The sequence below is a fragment of the Carcharodon carcharias genome, chromosome 21 (assembly GCF_017639515.1).
Source record: "Carcharodon carcharias isolate sCarCar2 chromosome 21, sCarCar2.pri, whole genome shotgun sequence".
NCBI classification, from domain to species: Eukaryota; Metazoa; Chordata; class Chondrichthyes; order Lamniformes; family Lamnidae; genus Carcharodon; species Carcharodon carcharias.
Window position 1 is genome coordinate 14058528 of NC_054487.1, and position 19270 is coordinate 14077797.

The 19270-nt window shown below is 42.6% G+C and overlaps 1 protein-coding gene across 3 annotated transcripts in view; it reads right to left on the bottom strand.

Annotated features, from left to right (window-relative positions):
* The window catches only part of svopl (SVOP-like), a 131220-nt gene extending 112484 nt beyond the window's left edge, over positions 1-18736 (bottom strand). Inside the window, exons 1-3 of one of the 3 annotated variants that reach the window (XM_041215732.1) lie at positions 18657-18720; positions 10286-10369; positions 5680-5836 (exon numbers count right to left, since the gene is read on the bottom strand). In XM_041215732.1, the coding sequence (XP_041071666.1) occupies positions 5680-5752 (73 nt within the window). In that variant the 5' untranslated portion in view covers positions 5753-5836; positions 10286-10369; positions 18657-18720. Of the gene's footprint in view, positions 1-5679; positions 5837-10285; positions 10370-18656 lie in introns of all 3 variants that reach the window. The other 2 variants (XM_041215737.1, XM_041215733.1) reach the window with 2 other exon arrangements.
* Positions 18737-19270: the final 534 nt, after the last annotated feature.

The following is a 19270-nucleotide window of genomic DNA, read 5'->3' on the forward strand; positions in this document are numbered from 1 at the left end:
TAATTATATTTGTTTGATTCATGCTGTAATTTAATCATTGTGTGAGATTCAGCAAGGAGAGGGAGTGCAATGAGATGGCAAAATGCATTCTATATCCTCCTGACATTACTGCATCAGATAAACAGGTTTTAATGAACCTCCTGAGAATGTTCAACTCTAACATGACGACAGCGAACAGGAAACCAGCCAAAGCAACTGCAAAATCATCAACCACCATTTACCACAAGGTGGCATGACATACTTACCAGAGAGAACAATATAAATATGAGCTTTATAAATAGAGGCAGAGAATATTAAAAAAGGAATAAAACAATAAGTGCTAGAAAAACTGGGCAGATCTGCCAGCATCTGTGGAGAGGGAAACAGAGTTAACATTGATTCCAATATGACTCTTTGAAACTAAAGAGGGATAAAAACATGATAGGCTTTATGCTGTTGAAAAATGGGGGGGGGTCAGACGGAACAAAAGGGAAGGTGAGGGATAGGTTAGAGGGCAGAGAAGATTAAATACCAAGATGCCATAGAACAAAAGGCAAAGACAGTGCTAACCATTGTGATAAAGAAATAAAGCTTCGGCCTATTACAGGTGTAAATAGCATAATAAAGGTCAGCTCAGTTTGAAAGCAAAATCAAGATATAGACTGATACTTGGCAAAAAAAAATCAAAATGACTTTCTCTCTCCATAGATGGTGCCAAGCCTGCTGAGTTTTTCCAGCAGTTTATATTTTTTATTTCAGATCTCCAGTATCCTCAGTGTTTTGCTTTTATAAAAGGAAGAGGTTATGCTAAATATTTATAAATCATTAGTTAAGTCTTAGCTGAAGTGATCTAATTACCACACTTTTGGAAGGACATCAAGGTCTAGGAAAGGGTGCAAAAATGTACCAGAGTTCAGGGACTTCAGCTGTTTGGAGAAACTGGAGAAGCTAGAGTTGTTTTCCTTAGAGCAGAGAAGGTTAAGAGGAGATCTAATAGAGGTGTTCACTATTATGAGAGTAAGTAAGGGGAAACTGTTGCCACTGGGGATGAGGTTTGATAACCAGAAGACACAGATTTAAGGCAGCTGGTAAAATAAATTAGGAGAATTTTTACACAGCAAGAATGATTTGATCTGTAATGCCTGAAAAAGTGGTAGGAAAAGATTCAATAAGTAACGTTCAAAAGGGAATTGGATAATTGCTTGAAAAGGAAGTATTTTTAAGGCTATCAGGAGTGACTAATTGGATAGCTCTTTCAAAGAGCCAATACAGGCATGATGGGCTGAATGCCGTCCTTCTGTACCGTACTGTATCATTCTATTTTATAGTAGGGTCCAATTATGCAAATAGTCAAAACATGGACTGGGCTATTAGAAGGTCAAAGACAATATATAACAATCTGCCCTCTGTTACCTCCAATTTTGTTCTATTTTAATCTTCAATCAGAAAGTTGACCACACGCACACATTACATGGAAATCACATCACGGACATAGGTTATTCAGTTCAACCAGTCCGAGCTGATGTTTACCTCCTGCGTGAGCAGTAGTCCTAAACTCATACTCCCACCCTGTTACCATATCTTATAACCTTTTCTTCAACTGCTCATCTAACCTTTTCTTAAATGTTGACATGGTCTCTGCTTCAGTCACTAACTCTGCTGAGCAGCATTGCAATCTTCTGTATAAAAATATTTCTCCTGCTCCCTGTCCCAAATCTCTTCCATTTAATCTTATATCTGTACTGTGGAGTTAATGTTAAGTATTGTCACAGGGTACTTACAAGAGTATATACTAGCATGATGGGGTTGTCAGTACAATGGTGGACACACTAGGACAAACATGTTGCTAGAAGAATGTGATGAGATAGTGAAATCCCGGGGCTCGGCTGGGTTGGAACCTTGCCTGCACAATGAATATTCTTGCCGGGTTAAGTCAATGCCATTTGTGGGGTGGGTGTTGTTACCTGTGATGTCATCCTGACTTTTCTTGAGGACAACCTCAGTGTGGATGGGGTGCCTGGGTCTGCCAAGAGCAAGCAGTGGATCATCAGATATCCTCTGAGCTGCAGATAAAGACTGCGTCAGCTTTGACTTGGTGGGTAGCACTCGCACCTCAGAATCAAATGATCATGAATTCAAGTCCCACGCCAGAACTTGAATACAAAGTGTTGGCTGACACTCCAGCATCACACTGAGGGAGTGCTGCACTGTTGGAGCAGTCACCTTTCCGATGTGACATTAAACCAAGGCCCCCTCTGCCTGGGTGGCAGTGGGGTAAAGATTAAAAAGCCCAATTCCAAAGTAAGGCAGGGAAGTTCTCCTGATGCCTGGCTAACATTTGTCCCCCTGCCAACACCTACAGTTCTGATCAGGTCATTTACTTCATTGCTGTGTTTGCTTTTCACCAATTGGTTGCCATGTTTGTATATTCCAACAATAAAATACCAAGGTCAGGCTTGTTGAGACATTAGCCCCAATCTTGTAGTCTCCCATTCCCCCATCCATCCCCTGGCCCTACCTCCCACTTCAAAAATGGGTGTGAAAGTGCTGTCAGATGACTTGAAAGGCGTCAGTCATGCCTCAGAGTCTGTGGGCTCAAGTCCCCCCACTCCAGGGCTTGAGCATAGAAGTCCATGCTGGCACTTCAGTGCAGTAACGAGGGAGTGTTGCACTGTCCAAGGTGCCGTCATTTGGGGGTGACGTTAATACGAACTTAAAAATTAAACCAAGACCCCATCTGCGTTCTCAGGTGGATGGAAAAGATCTGGTGACTTTATTCTGAAGAAAAGCAGAGATGTCATCCATGGTGCCATCAACATTTGCAAGCTTCACACTTTTTAATAAATATTCTGCTCTTCCATTCTTATGACCAAAGTGAATAACCTCAGACTCCCCCACATGCACCATCTGCTGCTTCAGTCACTTGGACAAGGTCCCAAAGGGCAAACCACATGCTGTCGACTCCGGACTGCATGAAGTGTCATGGCATCAGGTCAAACGTGGGCAAGGAAACCTCTAGCTCATTACCACCTACCACACCCACCCCCCCCACTCAGCTGATTAATTAGTGCTCCTCCATGTTGAACACCACTTGGAGGAAGCTCTGAGGGTGGCAAGGGCACAGAATGTACTCTGGGCAGGGCACTTTGATGTCCATCACCAAGAATGGCTCAGTAGCACCACCACAGACCAAGCTGGCCAAGTCCTAAAGGACATAGGGCAGGTGGTGAGGGAACCAAGAGGGAAAAACATACTTGACCTCATCCTCACCAACCTGCCTGCTGCAGATGCATCTGTCCATGACAGTATCGGTAGGAGTGACCACCGCACAGTCTTTGTGGAGATGAAGTCCCGTCTTCACATTGAAGATAAGCTCCATCATGTTGTGTGGTACTACCAACGTGCTAAATGGGATAGATTTCAAACAGGTCTAGCAACTCAAGACTGTGCATCCATGAGGCACTATGGGCCATCAGCTACAGCAGAATTGCGCTGAACCACAATCTGTAACCTCATGGCCTAGCATATCCTCAACTCTACCATTATCACCAAGCCAGGGGATCAACCCTGATTCAATGGAGAGTGCAGGAGAGCATGCCAGGAGCAGCACCAGGCATTCCTAAAAATGAGATGTCAACCTGGTGAAGCTACAACGCAGGACTACTTGCATGCCAAACAGCATAAACACTAAGCAATAGAGAGAACTAAGCGAACTTACAACCAACATATCAGGTCTAAGCTCTGCAGTCCTGCCACATCCAGCATGAATGGTGGTGGACAATTAAACAACTTAGTGGAGGAGGAGGTTCCACAAATATCCCCATCCTCAATGATGGGGAAGCCCAGCACATCGGTGCAACAATCTTCACCCACAAGTGTCAAGTGGATGATCCATCTCGGCCGCCTTGAGTCCCCAGCATCACAAATACTAGTCTTCAGCCAATTTGATTCACTCCATGTGTTATCAAGAAATGGCTGAAGGCACTGGATACTGCAAAGGCTATGGGCCCTGATAATGTTCTGGCAATACTGCTGAAGACTTGTGCTCCGGAACTTGCTGCGCCCCTAGCCAAGCTGTTCCAGTACAGCTACAACACTGGTTTCTACCCGGCAATGTGGAAAATTGCCCAGGTACGTCCTGTAAGCAGGACAAATCCAACCTGACCAATTGCCACCCCATCAGTCTACTCTCAGTCATCAGTAAAGTAATGGAAGGGGGTCATCAACAGTGCTATCAAGCGGCACTTCTTTGCAATAAGCTGCTCACTGATGCACAGTTTGGGTCCGCCAGGGTCACTCAGCTCCTGGCCTCATTACAGCCTTAGTTCAAACATGGACAAAAGAGCTGAACTCCAGAGGTGAGGTGAGAGTGACTGCCCTTGACATCAAGGCAGCATTTGAACGAGTGTGGCATCAAGGAGCCCTAGCGAAATAGGGGTCAATGGGAATCAAGGCAAAAACTCTCCGCTGGTTGGAGTCATACCTAGCACAAAGGAAGATAGTTGTGATTGTTGGAAGTCAATCACCTCAGTTCCAGGTCATCATTGCAGGCAGTATCCTTGGCCCAACCATCTTCAGCTGCTTCATCAATGACCTTCCTTCCATCATAAGATCAGAAGTGGGGATGTTCGCCTATGATTGCACAATGTTCAGCACCATTCACGACTCCTCAGATACTGAAGCCATCTATGTGCAAATGCACCAAGACCTGGATAATATCCAGGCTTGGGCTGACAAGTGGCAAGTAACCTTTGCGCCTCAGAAGTACCAAGCAATGATCATCTCCAACAAGAGAGAATCTAACTATCGCCCCTTGACTTTCAATGGGATTACCTTCGCTGAATCCCCTAATATCAACATCTTGGGGGTTACCATTGACCAGAAACTGAACTGAACTAACCAAAAAATACTGTGGCTACAAGAGCAGGTCAGAGGCCAGGAAACCTGTGGCGGGTAATTCACTTCCTGTCTTCCCAGGCCTGTCCACCATCTATAGGGCACAAGTCAGAAGTGTGAAGGAATACTTTCCACTTATCTAGATGAGTGCAGCTCCCACAACACTCAAGATGCCCGGCACCATCCAGGACAAAGCAGCTCCCTTGATTGGCACCCAATCCACAAACACTCATTCCCTCCACCACCAGCGCACAGTGGCAGTAGTGTGTACCATCTACAAGATGCACTGCAGCAACTCATCAAGGCCCCTTAGACAGCACCTTCCAAACCCATGAACATCACCATCTAGAAGGGCAAGGGCAATTGGCATATGGCAACACCACCACCTGGAACTTCCCCTCCAAGCCACTCACCATTCTGACTTGGAAATATATGACCACTCCTTCACTGTCGCTGGGTCGAAATCCTGGAACTCCCTCCCAAACAGTACTGTGGGTGTACCTACACCACATGGACTGCAATGGTTGAAGGCAGCAGCTCATCACCACCTTCTAAAGTGAAATTAGAGATGGGCAATAAATGTTGGCCTAGCCAGTGATGCTTGCATCCCATGAATGAATTTAAAAAGAGACAGAAAGGGAGAAATAGGACTGTATAAAAGGAAGAGAGGAAAGCAAAAATAGTCTTGTGCTGGGTTGGCCAAGTCTAGTGCTGGGCTAAGATAAGTTTCAAAGGGCTGAACGACATCTCAGCACTCTGGAACAGCTCTCCCATCGAAATAATTTATATCTGTTATACCCATACCTTTTGGAAGTGAGAGAGTGCTGCGTTCCTCCATGTGAATAAAATGGATCATTGTTGGTTTCCTGGATGTCATTTTGCTTCTTAGGAACTGAATCACAGGTTCTGTTCAAATAATAATGAACGCTTAGCAGTTCAACATTCCCAATAAAAGAAAGACCTACAAGGAAAAGAGAAGGGAGAGAGATTACTATACACAACAAATATAATTTTATGCTATTTTATTCTTAAGCTTTTTCCAAGCATCTATATTAATAATCTGCAGTTTTTGTCTGCTGTATTTATTTGATTGGTCAATGGGTTGATTTGAGGGACACAGCTTGGAGCACACATGGGCCGTATGGACAACTGGAGTGCTTGAGTCACGTTCAGAGGTTACAGAAAACTGTTAAATTCAGATATCGTGAAGCAGGCCCATTGTTGTATTTTTATTTTGTTTTAAATCATTTTGTTATCTCATTTACTGGCTGGCTGAACAGTCTGCACCTAAAAGGCTGGGCAAGTCTCAAACATGACTTGCCAACTACTACCAAAGCCCCAGTACGAAAGGCCAGAGCCTGCCTGATGTGACTCTCCCATTGGATTTTCCACCCTTCCTGGGTCCTTGCCTTCCCTGCGCAGATGGGAGACATTCCAACCTCTTCTGGTGGATATAGGCCGAGAGATCAGAAAGTGTGAGGAGCATAGCTCAATGCAGTGTCTGTCCACATGCAGAATGGTTGCTGGCGGCAAAAGCAGGGTAGGGTAGGGGGAAGTTAAAGGTAAAAAACAGCAGAAAATGAGGGAAGTCCAAAGTTAAACAGCTGGAAGGATTTGCAGGGGGAATGGCTGGCATAGATTGGGGGATGTGGATGATATAAGAGGGATGCCCTTTGGATTTGGATGGAGGTTCCTGGGTGAGAGTGTCAGTATTTACAGGGGTCCCTGGGAGAATGTCAATATATTTACACAGGGAACCTAATATTTGAAAAGCACTGTAATAACATTTTGGCTTATGGGTTAAACAGCAGAGATCTGCAAAACAATTGTGGTGAAATTGGTATCTCTACTGCAATGTCTTTGCCTTGTCATCCATCTCATACCATACCAATCTCTGTTGCACAATCAGTTAGCACAAGAAGGATGGAATTGCGTGGGATGGGATTTAAAGAATAAAGATACTGTACTAATTTCAAGTGCAAATGCTTTGCTTCTCATGTGAATGTATGCGAGGTATGGAATGGGAGATGATGGCATAGGAAGAAGGGCTGAAGAGATAGGGATGAAAGGAGAGGAATGAATAAAATGGTATAGCAGCATGAGCCTGTTCCACCATTCAATACAATCATGGCAAATCTTCAGCCTCACTTCTACTTTCCAAAAACACTTTGAAAGACCTTGTTCCAGAGTAGGATCAAACCACCAACCCTTCAGATAACAGCCAAACGTGCTAACTTGGTATGGCATGAGATGGATGACAACGCAAGGACATTGCAGTAGAGATACTAATTTCACCACAATTGTTTTGCAGATCTCTGCTAGTTTAACCCAAAAGCCCAAATGTTATTACAGTGTTTTTTCAAATATTAACACTCTCTGGTTCCCTCTGGAAATATATTGACATTCTTCCAGAGACCCCTGTAAATACTGACTCCCTCAGGAACCAAATTCAGAAGGACAGTGTCAAGCACCAAGTGTAGGAAGTTTTTTCCTCATTTAAACAGAAATAAAGATAACAGTCCTTGTAATATGTATATCTATAATGATAGTTTGTGTGTGACCAAAGTGTTTTGATTGGTCAGTTTAAGGGGCGTCTCCATTCATGGACAATGCCTACCATGCACAGAGGCACATGGGGTGTGTGGAGGACTGGAGCATGAGACACACACGCAGCTGCCAAAGTTCAGTGCCGGCAGCATCAGTGGCAGGGTTGATGGAGGATAAAATAGCAAAAGATAACCCAACAACAGAGTGACCCTTGCTGGAGAGATTGTTTTTGCGAGGGATGGGATGTAATTGATGGGAGGGATGGATGTGATGATGGAATTAGTTAAGTGTGGCAAAATGGAGGGGACAATTATTTGATACAACTTATTTTTCAAAAGCTGTTCTTTCTGCCAAGAAGATTGACTAGATTTGAATGAAAAGATTTTCAAAAAACATTTTTCAGGTGCATTAAAATAATACATCATTGTTGATTTGTAGTTGAAGATGATTACAGTCTGTACATTCCAGAGTTTCTACACAGTGTAACTCCAATAGGCATGCTACTGCATAAACTTAGACTCTAGGAAAGGTCAACTATAATGTTGCTATGAAACTTGAAACCTAAAGGAGGACGTTGTCATGGAACAGGATTGGTAGTTAGGAAGCTGTTTTCTTCAATGATGGTGAAATGATAACAGGCTGGTTTCCAGGAAACAAAATGTTTATTTCTTAAATAATAGAGCCCCTCAAATGTAAACCTAACATTTCAACTCAAGAGAAAACAGTTCCCAAATTAGACTTTCATATTCTATGACTACAAGCAAGTCAGAAGACCAGACTCTTGATAAAATTTGTTTTTATATTCCAAGGCCTGTTCTTACACAAGGACAGTGTGAGATGTTTTGATTCTGTTAAAGTTCTGGCTGAAAGAATAAACAAAAATCCTGTATTAATGAAGTCCTACAGTAAGTAAGATACCAACCTGACCACATGTGTTTTATATACATATATCATATAAAAGGCAGACAATCAGGCATCCCTTAGAAGCTTCTCCTGCCATCTCCCTCGGGTATTCCAGCATAAGGCCTAAATGTTCTAAATACTTCAGATCAGGAGACCAGCCTCCAGTGCACTCTTTAAGAGGATGACTGGTTTCACTCAAGCTCCTGAGAATGTTGACCATGGCACGCACAGTGCATTCTGCAATCAGTAGCGGCTAGAGTTTCAGATAAAGGGCCTCCACTGGTCATTTGTAATATAGGTAATACAATGGGCAATTTGTGCACAGCAAGGTCCCACAAACATCATTGTCATGATATTTGTTTTAATGAGTTGGAGGAATAGGTGTTGGCCAGGACACTGGAGAGAACTTAATCAAAATATGATTTATGCTACAATAAGTGTCCATTGCCTACAAAAACTAATTAACTACGTATTGTATATAGTGCCCTAAACAAACTGCATGCTGCATTCCTCTTTAAGTGTTTCTATAGAAACATAATGTTAAAAGCTACAACCGCAACAGTCAGTGACATATTTGTGAGGCCAGGGAGGAGATGCACTTCTACCCCTTGCATACTTCCATGTTTTGAACTTCACTCATCAACTTGAAAGCTTATAGACCTCTGATTTTTTTTAAACAAGTTCTTGTGGTAAATAACTCATCGTAATTGCAACACTTTTGAGGAAGTAAAAGACTTAAAGTCTTTGGAATAGAAACTGCAGGGAGGAACTGATAAATCGTACTTGTACAACACCTTGCATAGCTATTGGATTCCTTCCCTTTAACCCCACAGTGACTATGATATGCTAACTTAAAATGGAGAGCAACTTACAGTCAATTATTCAATTTGCAGTTTCAAGGGGCTTTGTGCATTAAGTGGAATTTTTTTAAAAATTCAAGTTTAAGTTTAGTAAGACAGGTATTTATCACTCATCTCTAGTTGCCCTTAAAAGGCCTTCTTGAGTGCACTCCGTGTGATGCAGGTAAAGAAAGACTTGCTTTTATAAAGTGCCTTACACAACCACTGGATATCTCAAAGCGATTAAGTCCAATAATGCAGACTGCTTTGTTGATCTTTGAGTTTTGTTGGTGTTAATGCACACATTTATTGCAGCAGTAAAACCATACAGATCACAATCTCTGGTGCACTCTCATCCTTTCGGCCGTTGTGCACAAAGCAGCCAGTTTTTCCAGAAGAAGTTGTCTTGGGATGTGTGTGTCACCAGCAATGCAGACATTTATTGCCTATTCCTTCTTGCCCTAACTGAGTGAATTGGTAGCCTACTTTACAGGCCAGTTTAAGGATCAACAACAATAGTGTGTGACTAGAATCCCAGACAGATCAAACCATGGAAGTAGAGAAGGTTTTCTTGCCTAAAGGACAAAAGTGAATCAGTTGGGTTCTTACAACAACCCCCAGCTTCATGGTCACATTCACTGATACTAGCTTTTGATTTCCAGATTTTCAAAACTGAATTCAAACTCTCAAAGTGGGATTTGAACTCATATTTAATAACAACCATTATATTAACATGCCCATAATGAAGATGTCAATAGGACATGGTAAACAGTGATAATGGCAAAAATCAGTTGTTAACCTTGTCCGTTCAAGTCTCCTTGGGCGGCCATCAAGATCATGTAGCAGACTCCTCTCACTCCACTCTGGCCTCCTGTATTGAAAATTCCAGTCTCGGCTTTGACTTTTAGTCAAATACCAATTCCAATCTTCTGGAAGCTTCTGCCATGTTCACATTTTTGGTTCCTTCTGCTGTTACAACATTGTCAACATTCTCTTTGCACTCACAAGTTCCCTCTTGACAACAGAAATCCCACCGTATTTCTCCTCTGTGCGTTGGATGAAATACTGACTCAAGGAAGCGGGTTATGGGTACAGCAACAAAACTTGCATTTATAAAGCACCTTTAATGTAGGTAAACATCAAGGTTCTTCACAGGAGCATCATCAAGCAGTATTTGGCAACTGGAGGCTCTGCCCTACCAGAAACTTCTCCACAAAAAAAAAGGAAAATTTCAGACCCAGTCTCTGCTTCCCAAATCAGTCTTCGATAGGAGAACACAATAAACATGGGAGTGCCTTGGGACATTTTAATACATTAAAGGCGCTATGTAAATGCATGTTGTTGTTGTTGCCATGTCATATACAAAGATATGTTTGATGTCACTGTTCCAAACCCATGATATAAAAATCTTCAGGGCTGGGTGCAGGAAGGTGGGATTAGAAAGGGCACTTGGGTGTCCTCAGACTGGTGTGGACAAGATGGGCTGAATGGCCTCCTTCTGTGCTGTAACTTTTCTATGGTTTTATGACCCATACACAGTAGGTAACCCCTTCTCTAGAAACAGGGGACACAGTCTCAGGATAAGCGGTCGGCCATTTGGGCTGAGCTGAGGAGGAATTTCTTCACTCAGAGGGTAGTGAATCTTTGGAATTCTCTACCCCAGAGGGCTGTGGAAGCTCACTCATTGTGTATGCTCAAAACAGAGATTGATAGATCTCTACATATTAAGAACCGAGGGATACGGGGATAGTATAGGAAAATGGTGTTGAAGTAGGTCAGCCATGATCTCTTTGAATGGTGGAGCAGGCTTGCAGGGCTGAATGGCCTACTTCTGCTCCTATTTTTTAATGTTTTTATGTTCCATCACTTTCTTACCTTGCAATACTTAATTTCTTTAAACCATCACCTGCCCCTTGCTAAGAGTAGTCATCACATCGCTTGTTACCCCTGATGTGATGTTTTCTCTCCCCTGCCCCTTCCCTTTGGTCACTTAGTCGCTCACCCCTCAAAATGCTGGCCCTAATAAATTGGTTAACCCTTCCTTCCCTTGTTCAGTTGCTGACTGATCTGTCATGTACTTTCTATTTTTTATTTCAGGTTTCCAGCACACATTCAAGAGATGGACCCATTTCTGGCTGGAGGTCAGACATCACCTAGAACATTAATCAAGTCCAGGGTGGTAGGAACACACAGATTCACAGAAAGATTTGGTCCATTGTCTTTGTATCAGTCAAAAAGAGCTAGCCAGGTTAATCACACCTTCCAGCTCTTGGTCCATAGCCCTGTAGGTTAAGGCAATTCAGTGCCTATCAAAGTGTTTGGTCTCCTCATTAGTTTCCAACGCCTAGGGGGTTAGAGGGGAATTTTTCCTCTGCCAGGGGATTTTATGGTTGAAATGAGGGGAGGGGAAGTTTCTAGCCATGGTACTCTGACCTGTAGGGCAGGCTCAATAGATCCTTTCCTGTCCATTAATTTCACATGTCTGCATGAGCCAAAAGTACTGAAAAAACAAACACTCTACACATGCAGAGACTTTGCTGTATCATAACTGCAAGTTTGCTCCCAAACTATAAGACTGACAGCTCATTCAGCTCGCCAATAAAGTACGCCAAGTCTTTCTTGTCACACTCAACACTGTTGGCCATTTTCCAATCAGATAAGAAAGACTCGCATTTATGAGGTGTCTCATTACATTTCTCAATGATCTCAATTGCACTTTGAAAACTAATTACTTTGAAGGGCACTAACCATTATTGCATAGACAGGCACGGTGGCCATTTCTGATGCCAGTAGGCAGCAACAACAATTTACATTTATATAGCATCTTTAACATAATAAAACATCCCAAGGCGCTTCATAAGAGCATTATAAAACAAAATATCACACCAAGCCACATAAGGAGATATTAAGGCAGATGACAAAAAGCTTGGTCAAAGACGTAGCTTTTAAGGAGTGCCTTAAAAGAGGAAAGTGAAATCAAGGAATGGAGAGGTGTTGGGAGGGAATTCCAGAACGTAGGGCCTCAGCAACTGAAAACACAGCTGCCAATGGTTAGATTGTTTAAAATTAGGGATGCTCAGAAGGCCGGAATTAGAGGAGCACAGATATCTCGGAGGGCTGTAGGAGATTGTAGAGATAGGGAGGGGCAAGGCCATGGAGGGATTTGAAAGCAAGAATGAGAATTTTAAACTACAAACATGGCTTAAACGGAAGTCAAAGTAGGTCAGCAAGGACAGGGATGATAGGGCAACGGGACTTGCTGTGAGTGAGGACATGAGCAGCAGAGTTTTGGAGGATCTCAAGTTTTCAGATGTAGAACATGGGAGTCCAGCCAAGAGTGCATTGGAATAGTCAAGTGTAGTGGTAACAAAGATGAGGGTTTCAGAGGCAAATGAGCTGATCCTGAAGGAAATTTCTGCTTACCCATACTGAATATCAGACAAGCAATCTGACAAACTATATACAGTAGTGGAGGAGTGAGAGAGGTAATGGATGTCATCAACCTAATTATGCAACTGATGCTGTGTTTTTGGACAATTTTCATCTACTTCAACAGTGACCTTCCCTCCATCAGAAGGCCAGAGTTTGGGATATTCGCTGATGATTGTACTATGTTCAGTTCCATTCACAACTCCTAAAACAATGAATGGGTCCATGTCTGCATGCATCAAGATGTGGATAATATTCAGACTCGGGCTGATAAATGGCAAGAACATTCGGGTGACATAAGAGTCAGGCAATGATCATCTCCATCAGTAGAGTCTAACCATATCCCCTTGATATTCAACAGCATCACCATTGCTGAATTCCTCACATGGTGATCTGGGCTGGGCAATAAATGCTGGCCTTGTCAGTGGTGCTCACATCCCATGAAAACATTTTTAAAAAATATGTCACTAAGGGGTGGAATGTAAATTAGAACCAGGAGAGAGCCGAGGATAGATTCTTCAGAAACTCCAGAGGTAACAGTGTGGGAGTGAGAAAAGATGCTATTCAGGTGCACCTTTGGCTATGAATGGATGGATAAGAATAGAAGTAGATGATTGTAGCCTTGCATGGCTTTATGATGGTGGAAAGGTATTGAGGGAGAATGGTGTGATCAACTGTGTCAAAGGCTGCAGTCAGGTCAAAGAACCTTTGTCATCTTCACATAGGATGCCATTTGTTGCTTTGTTAAGAGCTGTTTTGGTACTGTGGCAGGGTGGAGAAATTCAAACGTAAAGCAATGGGTATGGATTAGAGGGGCTACAACAGGTTCAAGGACTTTGGAGAAGAAAGGGAGGTTAAAGACGGGGTGCTAGCTTGCAAGGACGGAGTAGTCAATGTCTCAGTTTTTGAGGAGACAGGTGCTGATGGGAGATTTGAAGGAAAACAGTACAGTGCCTGAGGAGAGAGAACTGTTAACAAAATCTGCTAACATGGGAACCAGGAAGGAAAGGTGGGTGGTCAGCAGTTTAGTAGGTATAGGATTGAGGGAGCAGGAGAAAGGTTTCATGGACAAAATAAGCTCAGAGAAGGCATAAAGGGAAATAGTAGAGAAACTAGAGAAAGATGCAAGTTCAGGGCTAAACAAGGAGAAGCATTAGAGGAGGTTTGGTCTGGTAGCTGTTGTAATATGCCTTTAAAGGGTAACAGCATGACATCACTAGAAGGGAAATGTGTCATGTGATCCAGTCTTCCTTTTACTTCTGCTTTGAGCAGAGCACACATAGGGCTCTAATGTCTTCAAGCGTTACCTATGTATAACTGTTATCATGTGTCTAGTCTTAATAATTGAACCTACAACATGTTTGCCCAATCGCCAATGAGCGATTGGTACCTTTATCATTATAACACTAGGGGAATAGAGAGACGGGCAGAGGCAGCTGATCAGATGGTCTCAATCTTAGTGACAAAGAAGTTCATGAACTCCTCACTTATCATTGGAAAAAGGAGAGAGTTATTTAAGAAGCTGGAAGTAGAGAAAAGAAGGCAGGGATTATCTTTGCATTCCAGGATCATCCTGGAATAGTGACCAGTTTTAGCAGACAAGGGCAGGATTGATAGCTCTTTAGGAGGTCCAGTCAGATCTGATGAATAGCCAAACCAATTGTCCACCTTATCTGTTCAAGTCTGCATCCTTGCCAATTCCAGGAGCAGGAATGTTTTTACATGGGATTACATAGGACATACGGCACTGTAACAGACTATTTGGCCTAAGCAGTCCTTGCTGGTGTTTATGCTCCACTCGAGGCTTCTCCCATCTTTCCTCATCTAAATCAACCATTGTAACCCTCTGTTCCCTTCTCCCTCATATGCTTGTCTAGCTTCTCCTTAAAAGCATCTATAGGTATCTATTTAATTGCTTCAACCATCCCCTCTGATAGAAAGTTCCACCTTTTCACCATTCTTTGGGTAAAGAAGTTTCTTCTGAATTCCCTTTTGGATTTCTTGGTGACTATCTTGTATTGATAGCCTCTTGTTATGCTCTTCCCTCCAAGAAGAAACATTCTTCCTGTAATCACTCTATCAAAAGCTTTCATAGTTTTGAAGATCTTTATTGAGTCTTTTTTTTTCCAAGAGATAGGAGACCCATTGTTGATCCTTTCCTGATATGTATACCTAAGCATTTCTGGTATTATCCTTGTAAATCATCACTGCATCCTCTCCAGTACCTCTATATCTTTTTTGTAATATGGTGACCAGCACTGCATGCAGTACTCTAGTGTGACCTAAGGTTTGATAGGGATTCAACATAACTTTCCTTTTATCAATTCTATCATTCTAAAAATAAACCTTCTGTTTGGTTTGCTTTTTAATGGCCTTGATAACCTGTGGTACAACTTTAAGTGATTGATGTATTTGTACTCCGATGTCTCTTTGTTCCTCTACCCAACTTAGAATTGTATCTTTTAAGCAATAAGTTCCTCCCTATTCTTCCTGCCAAAATGTACTACCTGGTGTTGATCTTCATTTGCCAATAATTGTCTGTTCTGCAAAAATATCCTCCTGTAATTTGCTGCAATCCTCCTTAGAATTGACCATGACCCCACCACAACTTCGTGTCATCCACAAATTTGGAAATTCAGTTTCTGATTGCAAAGTCCAAATCATTAATGTAATTTGTGAACAGCAGTGGTTCCAGCCCTGATCCTGGTGGAACACCATTTGTCACTTTCTGCCATTCTGAATAACTACCCTTTACTCCCAATCCTCTCTGTCTGTCTTGAAGCCAGCTAGCAATCTATTCTGTGACTTGTCTCCTGACTCCACATTCTATTCACTAGTCTATTATGGGAAATCTTACTGAAGGCCTTTTGAAAATCTACTGCATTACTATTGTCTGCTCTTTCTGTTACTTCCTCAAAAAAAAATCAATAACGTTAGTCAAACAAGATTTTCCTGTTTGAAATTTTTGCTGATTATTCAGGATTTCTCATTTCTTGATGTTCTCACATTCTCTCATGTAGTAATGATTCAATTAATTTTTTCCTACCACTGATGTTACATTGGCTGGTCATGATGTGGGCCATATCAGTGGGTACGATGAGAGAGCAAGTGTCAGATAAGGCTACGGTTACTGAACCCACATGTAGCATTCCCAACCTTGCCGGCTCCAGTGTGGAGGCAGGAGTTTCAGATCCCTTGCTACTTTTATGGAATCAGGCAAGCTTTTAAAGGAGAAGTGGCTCACGGCTCCTTGGAGGAGTTGTCTCCCATAAATGAACCCTAGTCTGGAATCGGGAACTAAACAAGAACCAAAAACATTCGACATTCCCTGTGAAAAGAATAGCCTGTTTAATCTTATCATAAATCTGTCAAACTCAGGCACTGAAAGTCCCATTAATCTATTTCACATCTCTTAGTCTTGTTGAGAAAATTCTGAGGAGGGTGCAAGGAGGCTTCAAGGGGACTTGGACAGGCTAAATAAATGGGCAAGAACATATCAGGTGGAATATAATGTGAATAAGTGTGAAGAAACAGAAAGGCAGAGCATTTCTTAAATGGTGAGAAGTTAGGAAGTACATGTGTCCAAAGGGTATCCTTGCTCATGAGTCACTAAAAGTTAGCATGCAGGTGCAGCAAGTAATTAGGAAGGCAAATGGTATGTTGGCCTTCATCACAACGGGATTTGAATACAGAAGTAAAGATGTCTTGAGTTGTACATAGTCTTAGTGAGACCACACCTGGAGTATTGTGTACAGTTTTGGTCTCCTTTTCTGAGGAAGAATATACTTGCCATAGAGGGAGTGCAATGGAAGTTCACCAGATTAATTTTTGGGATGGCAGGGCTGTTATATGATGAGAGATTGACGAAACTGGGCCTGTTTTCTCTAGAGTTTCAAAGAGTGAGAGGTGATCTCCTTGAAACTTACAAAATTCTTACAGGGTGTGACAGGATAGATGTGGATGGGATGTTTCCCTGGCTGGTGAGTCTAGAACCAGGGGACACAGTCTCAGAATAAGGGGTAGGCCATTTAAGACTGAAACGAGGAGGAATTTCTTCACTCAGAAGATAGTGAATCTTTGGAATTCTCTATCCCAGAGGGCTGTGGAAGATCAATCATTGAAGCATGTTCAAAACAGAAATCAATAGATTTCTGGACACTAATAACATCACGGGATAGTGCGGAAAAGGGGTGGTGAGATGGATGATCAGCCATGATGTTATTGAAGGGCAGAATAGGGTTGACAGGCTGTATGGTCTACTCCTGTTCCTAACTTTATCCTTGAAGGAAATCAGTCCACAAGGAAAGTAGGATTGGGGGGTGTGGATGGACAGTGTTACAAAGAAGTGATCAGAGATTAACTAATCTGTAATTAACACAATGGAAGTAGAGAGGCTGCGGGAGACGGCAGTGAGTGTGAGAATAGGTTGGTGGTTGAGAAGTTTATATGGAAGAAGAAATTAAAGGCAATTAAGAGGTCAGTGAACTTAGAGAATGAAGAGTTGAGATGAAGATTTAAATCATCAAGGATGAGAAATGACCCAGCGCAGAGACGGTAGAAGGAAAGCACTGAAGATATCACAATGTAGAACATTTTTATGGAACCAGGGTGGAGAACAAGGAGGAATGAGGATTTTACATGAGGCATGAGACGAAGAAAAAAGATGTGATGCTCAAAGAGGGAGAATAGGGGACAGATCAAAATGCAATTTGGTGATAAGAGCCATGCCAGCACCATGATTGTCTTGACAGGTCAAATGGTAGAATGTACAGCAGGAGGTGTGTCATCATTTAGGCCACCCCTCAGCAAGATTTCCATTAAGGACATGATGCCAATTCAATCATCCACAAGGAGCTCATGGATGCAAGGGCCTTGTTCACAAGTGAACATGGAGGGAGATGTGGAGAAGGGCCAGTGTGAGCTCTGCCACTGGCAGATTCTAGAGGTTCATAACTGGGAAAGGCGAGTTGGATGGGGAGGAGGTTGGCAAGATCAGCTCCCATCCAGCATACTGGGTGGGAAGGTCAGCAGAGGGTAGGATGAGCAGTTGGGGCTGCTGCTCATAAGGATGCAGCGATGGAGGATGCTAATAAAGATGCAGAGGGAAGCTGGAGGCTTACCCAAGAGCGAGTCAAGCCTGGGACGGTGGCAGGAGAGTAGGAAGGTGAAGGAATACCGAAAGGTTGGGATAGGGATTTCGGAGGGCAGATTGCCTGAGAGGGAAGAAATAAAAAGAGGAATGATGACAGGAGGGGTGGGGGGATATCCAACAGAGGTAAAGGGAAAAGAAGTAAAATAGTGAGGGGAAAGTGGGAGTGGAAGCAATGGGCTCAGGCCCAGAGCGGTGCCCAAAATGTACACATGAATGGGCACAACGCAAAATCAAGTTCAAAGGCCTGGCTAATACAGGGTACTTAGAATACAAATGTTATATAAAATATTAAACGGAAAGTAGAGAGGAGAAAATAGGAAGAAAAAGAAATCCAAAGTTAAAGACAGAGGTCCAGTGGTGGGATCAAGTTGAAGTAAATGATGTGGAGTCAGTATGGAGCTTTGACAAACTGTTGTCCCGATGTAGCTGCTGGGTAAAATCGAGAAACTATTTGAAGAGTAGCATATCCGAGGACTCACTGATGGAGGTATTTCTGTGGGAATATAGATCCAGATGTTGCAGAATCAGTTGCAGGCAGAAAAAGAAACGTGTATGAAGTTCACCATAAGGTTCAGAAGCAGAGAAGAAATATACTTTGCTCAGGAGAGCGAATATCTACATTGTGATTGTGTGAGAACTCAGCCAAGCTCCACCTGCATGCTATTTTTTAGGAGAGGAAGTATATAGTATGGTTCTGAACATAGATTGGTTAAGCTATAAATATCTTCTATGCAAAAATTTCCTTGCAGTCATTTGCTTATTCTCAATCCCTCAACAAAACAGTTGAAAAATTCCTTTCTTTTGTCTTTTCCCCTTTGCTCCTGCATTAATAATTACTCCCATCTGTCCCCCTTCCACACCCTCTAAGAACAAGGGCAGATTTAAACTGTGAACGCTTTTCTCAAACCTACCTTCTTGTCATTTCAACGCGGGGAAACCTCTGCTTGGTTCCTGCAAGCATAAGAAATAGAAATCTGCTGGCAAGTGAGTTCTTATTGGTTGCATAATCATCGTCAGATTCATGTACTCTTCCCTAATCAGGTGCACACAACTGGTAAACATGTTAGACCAGTCAAACAGGTGCAAACATCCACCTCTTCTTAAAGGGGTCACACCACAAACTAGCTCCATTAAAATGATAACCAGCAGAGCAGTGAAGGCTCACTTGTTGAGATTCAAACTTAATTCATTGCTCACCCCATTTAATAGCCTGGGTGTTGCTAAACAATTGCAGCCACCGAAATGAGTTCACAGTCCCTATAATTACAGCCCACAACACTTAAAAAGCATTAATGTTCATTTGTATTACTAAGCCTGCGTCTGACTTGAAGCCTCCACACCCCCCCAACCCTCACAATTCAAATGCCTTGTTAGCTTAAAGTAAATCGTGCAAGGAAGACAAAGGCTCCTATACTTACACAGATTGATTCGATCCATTGGATGGAAGCATAGAATCTGAGGGTGGAATTTTCCGTGCCTGCTGACCTCGGGCATTACGGCAGGCATGAGCGGACAATATAGTGGG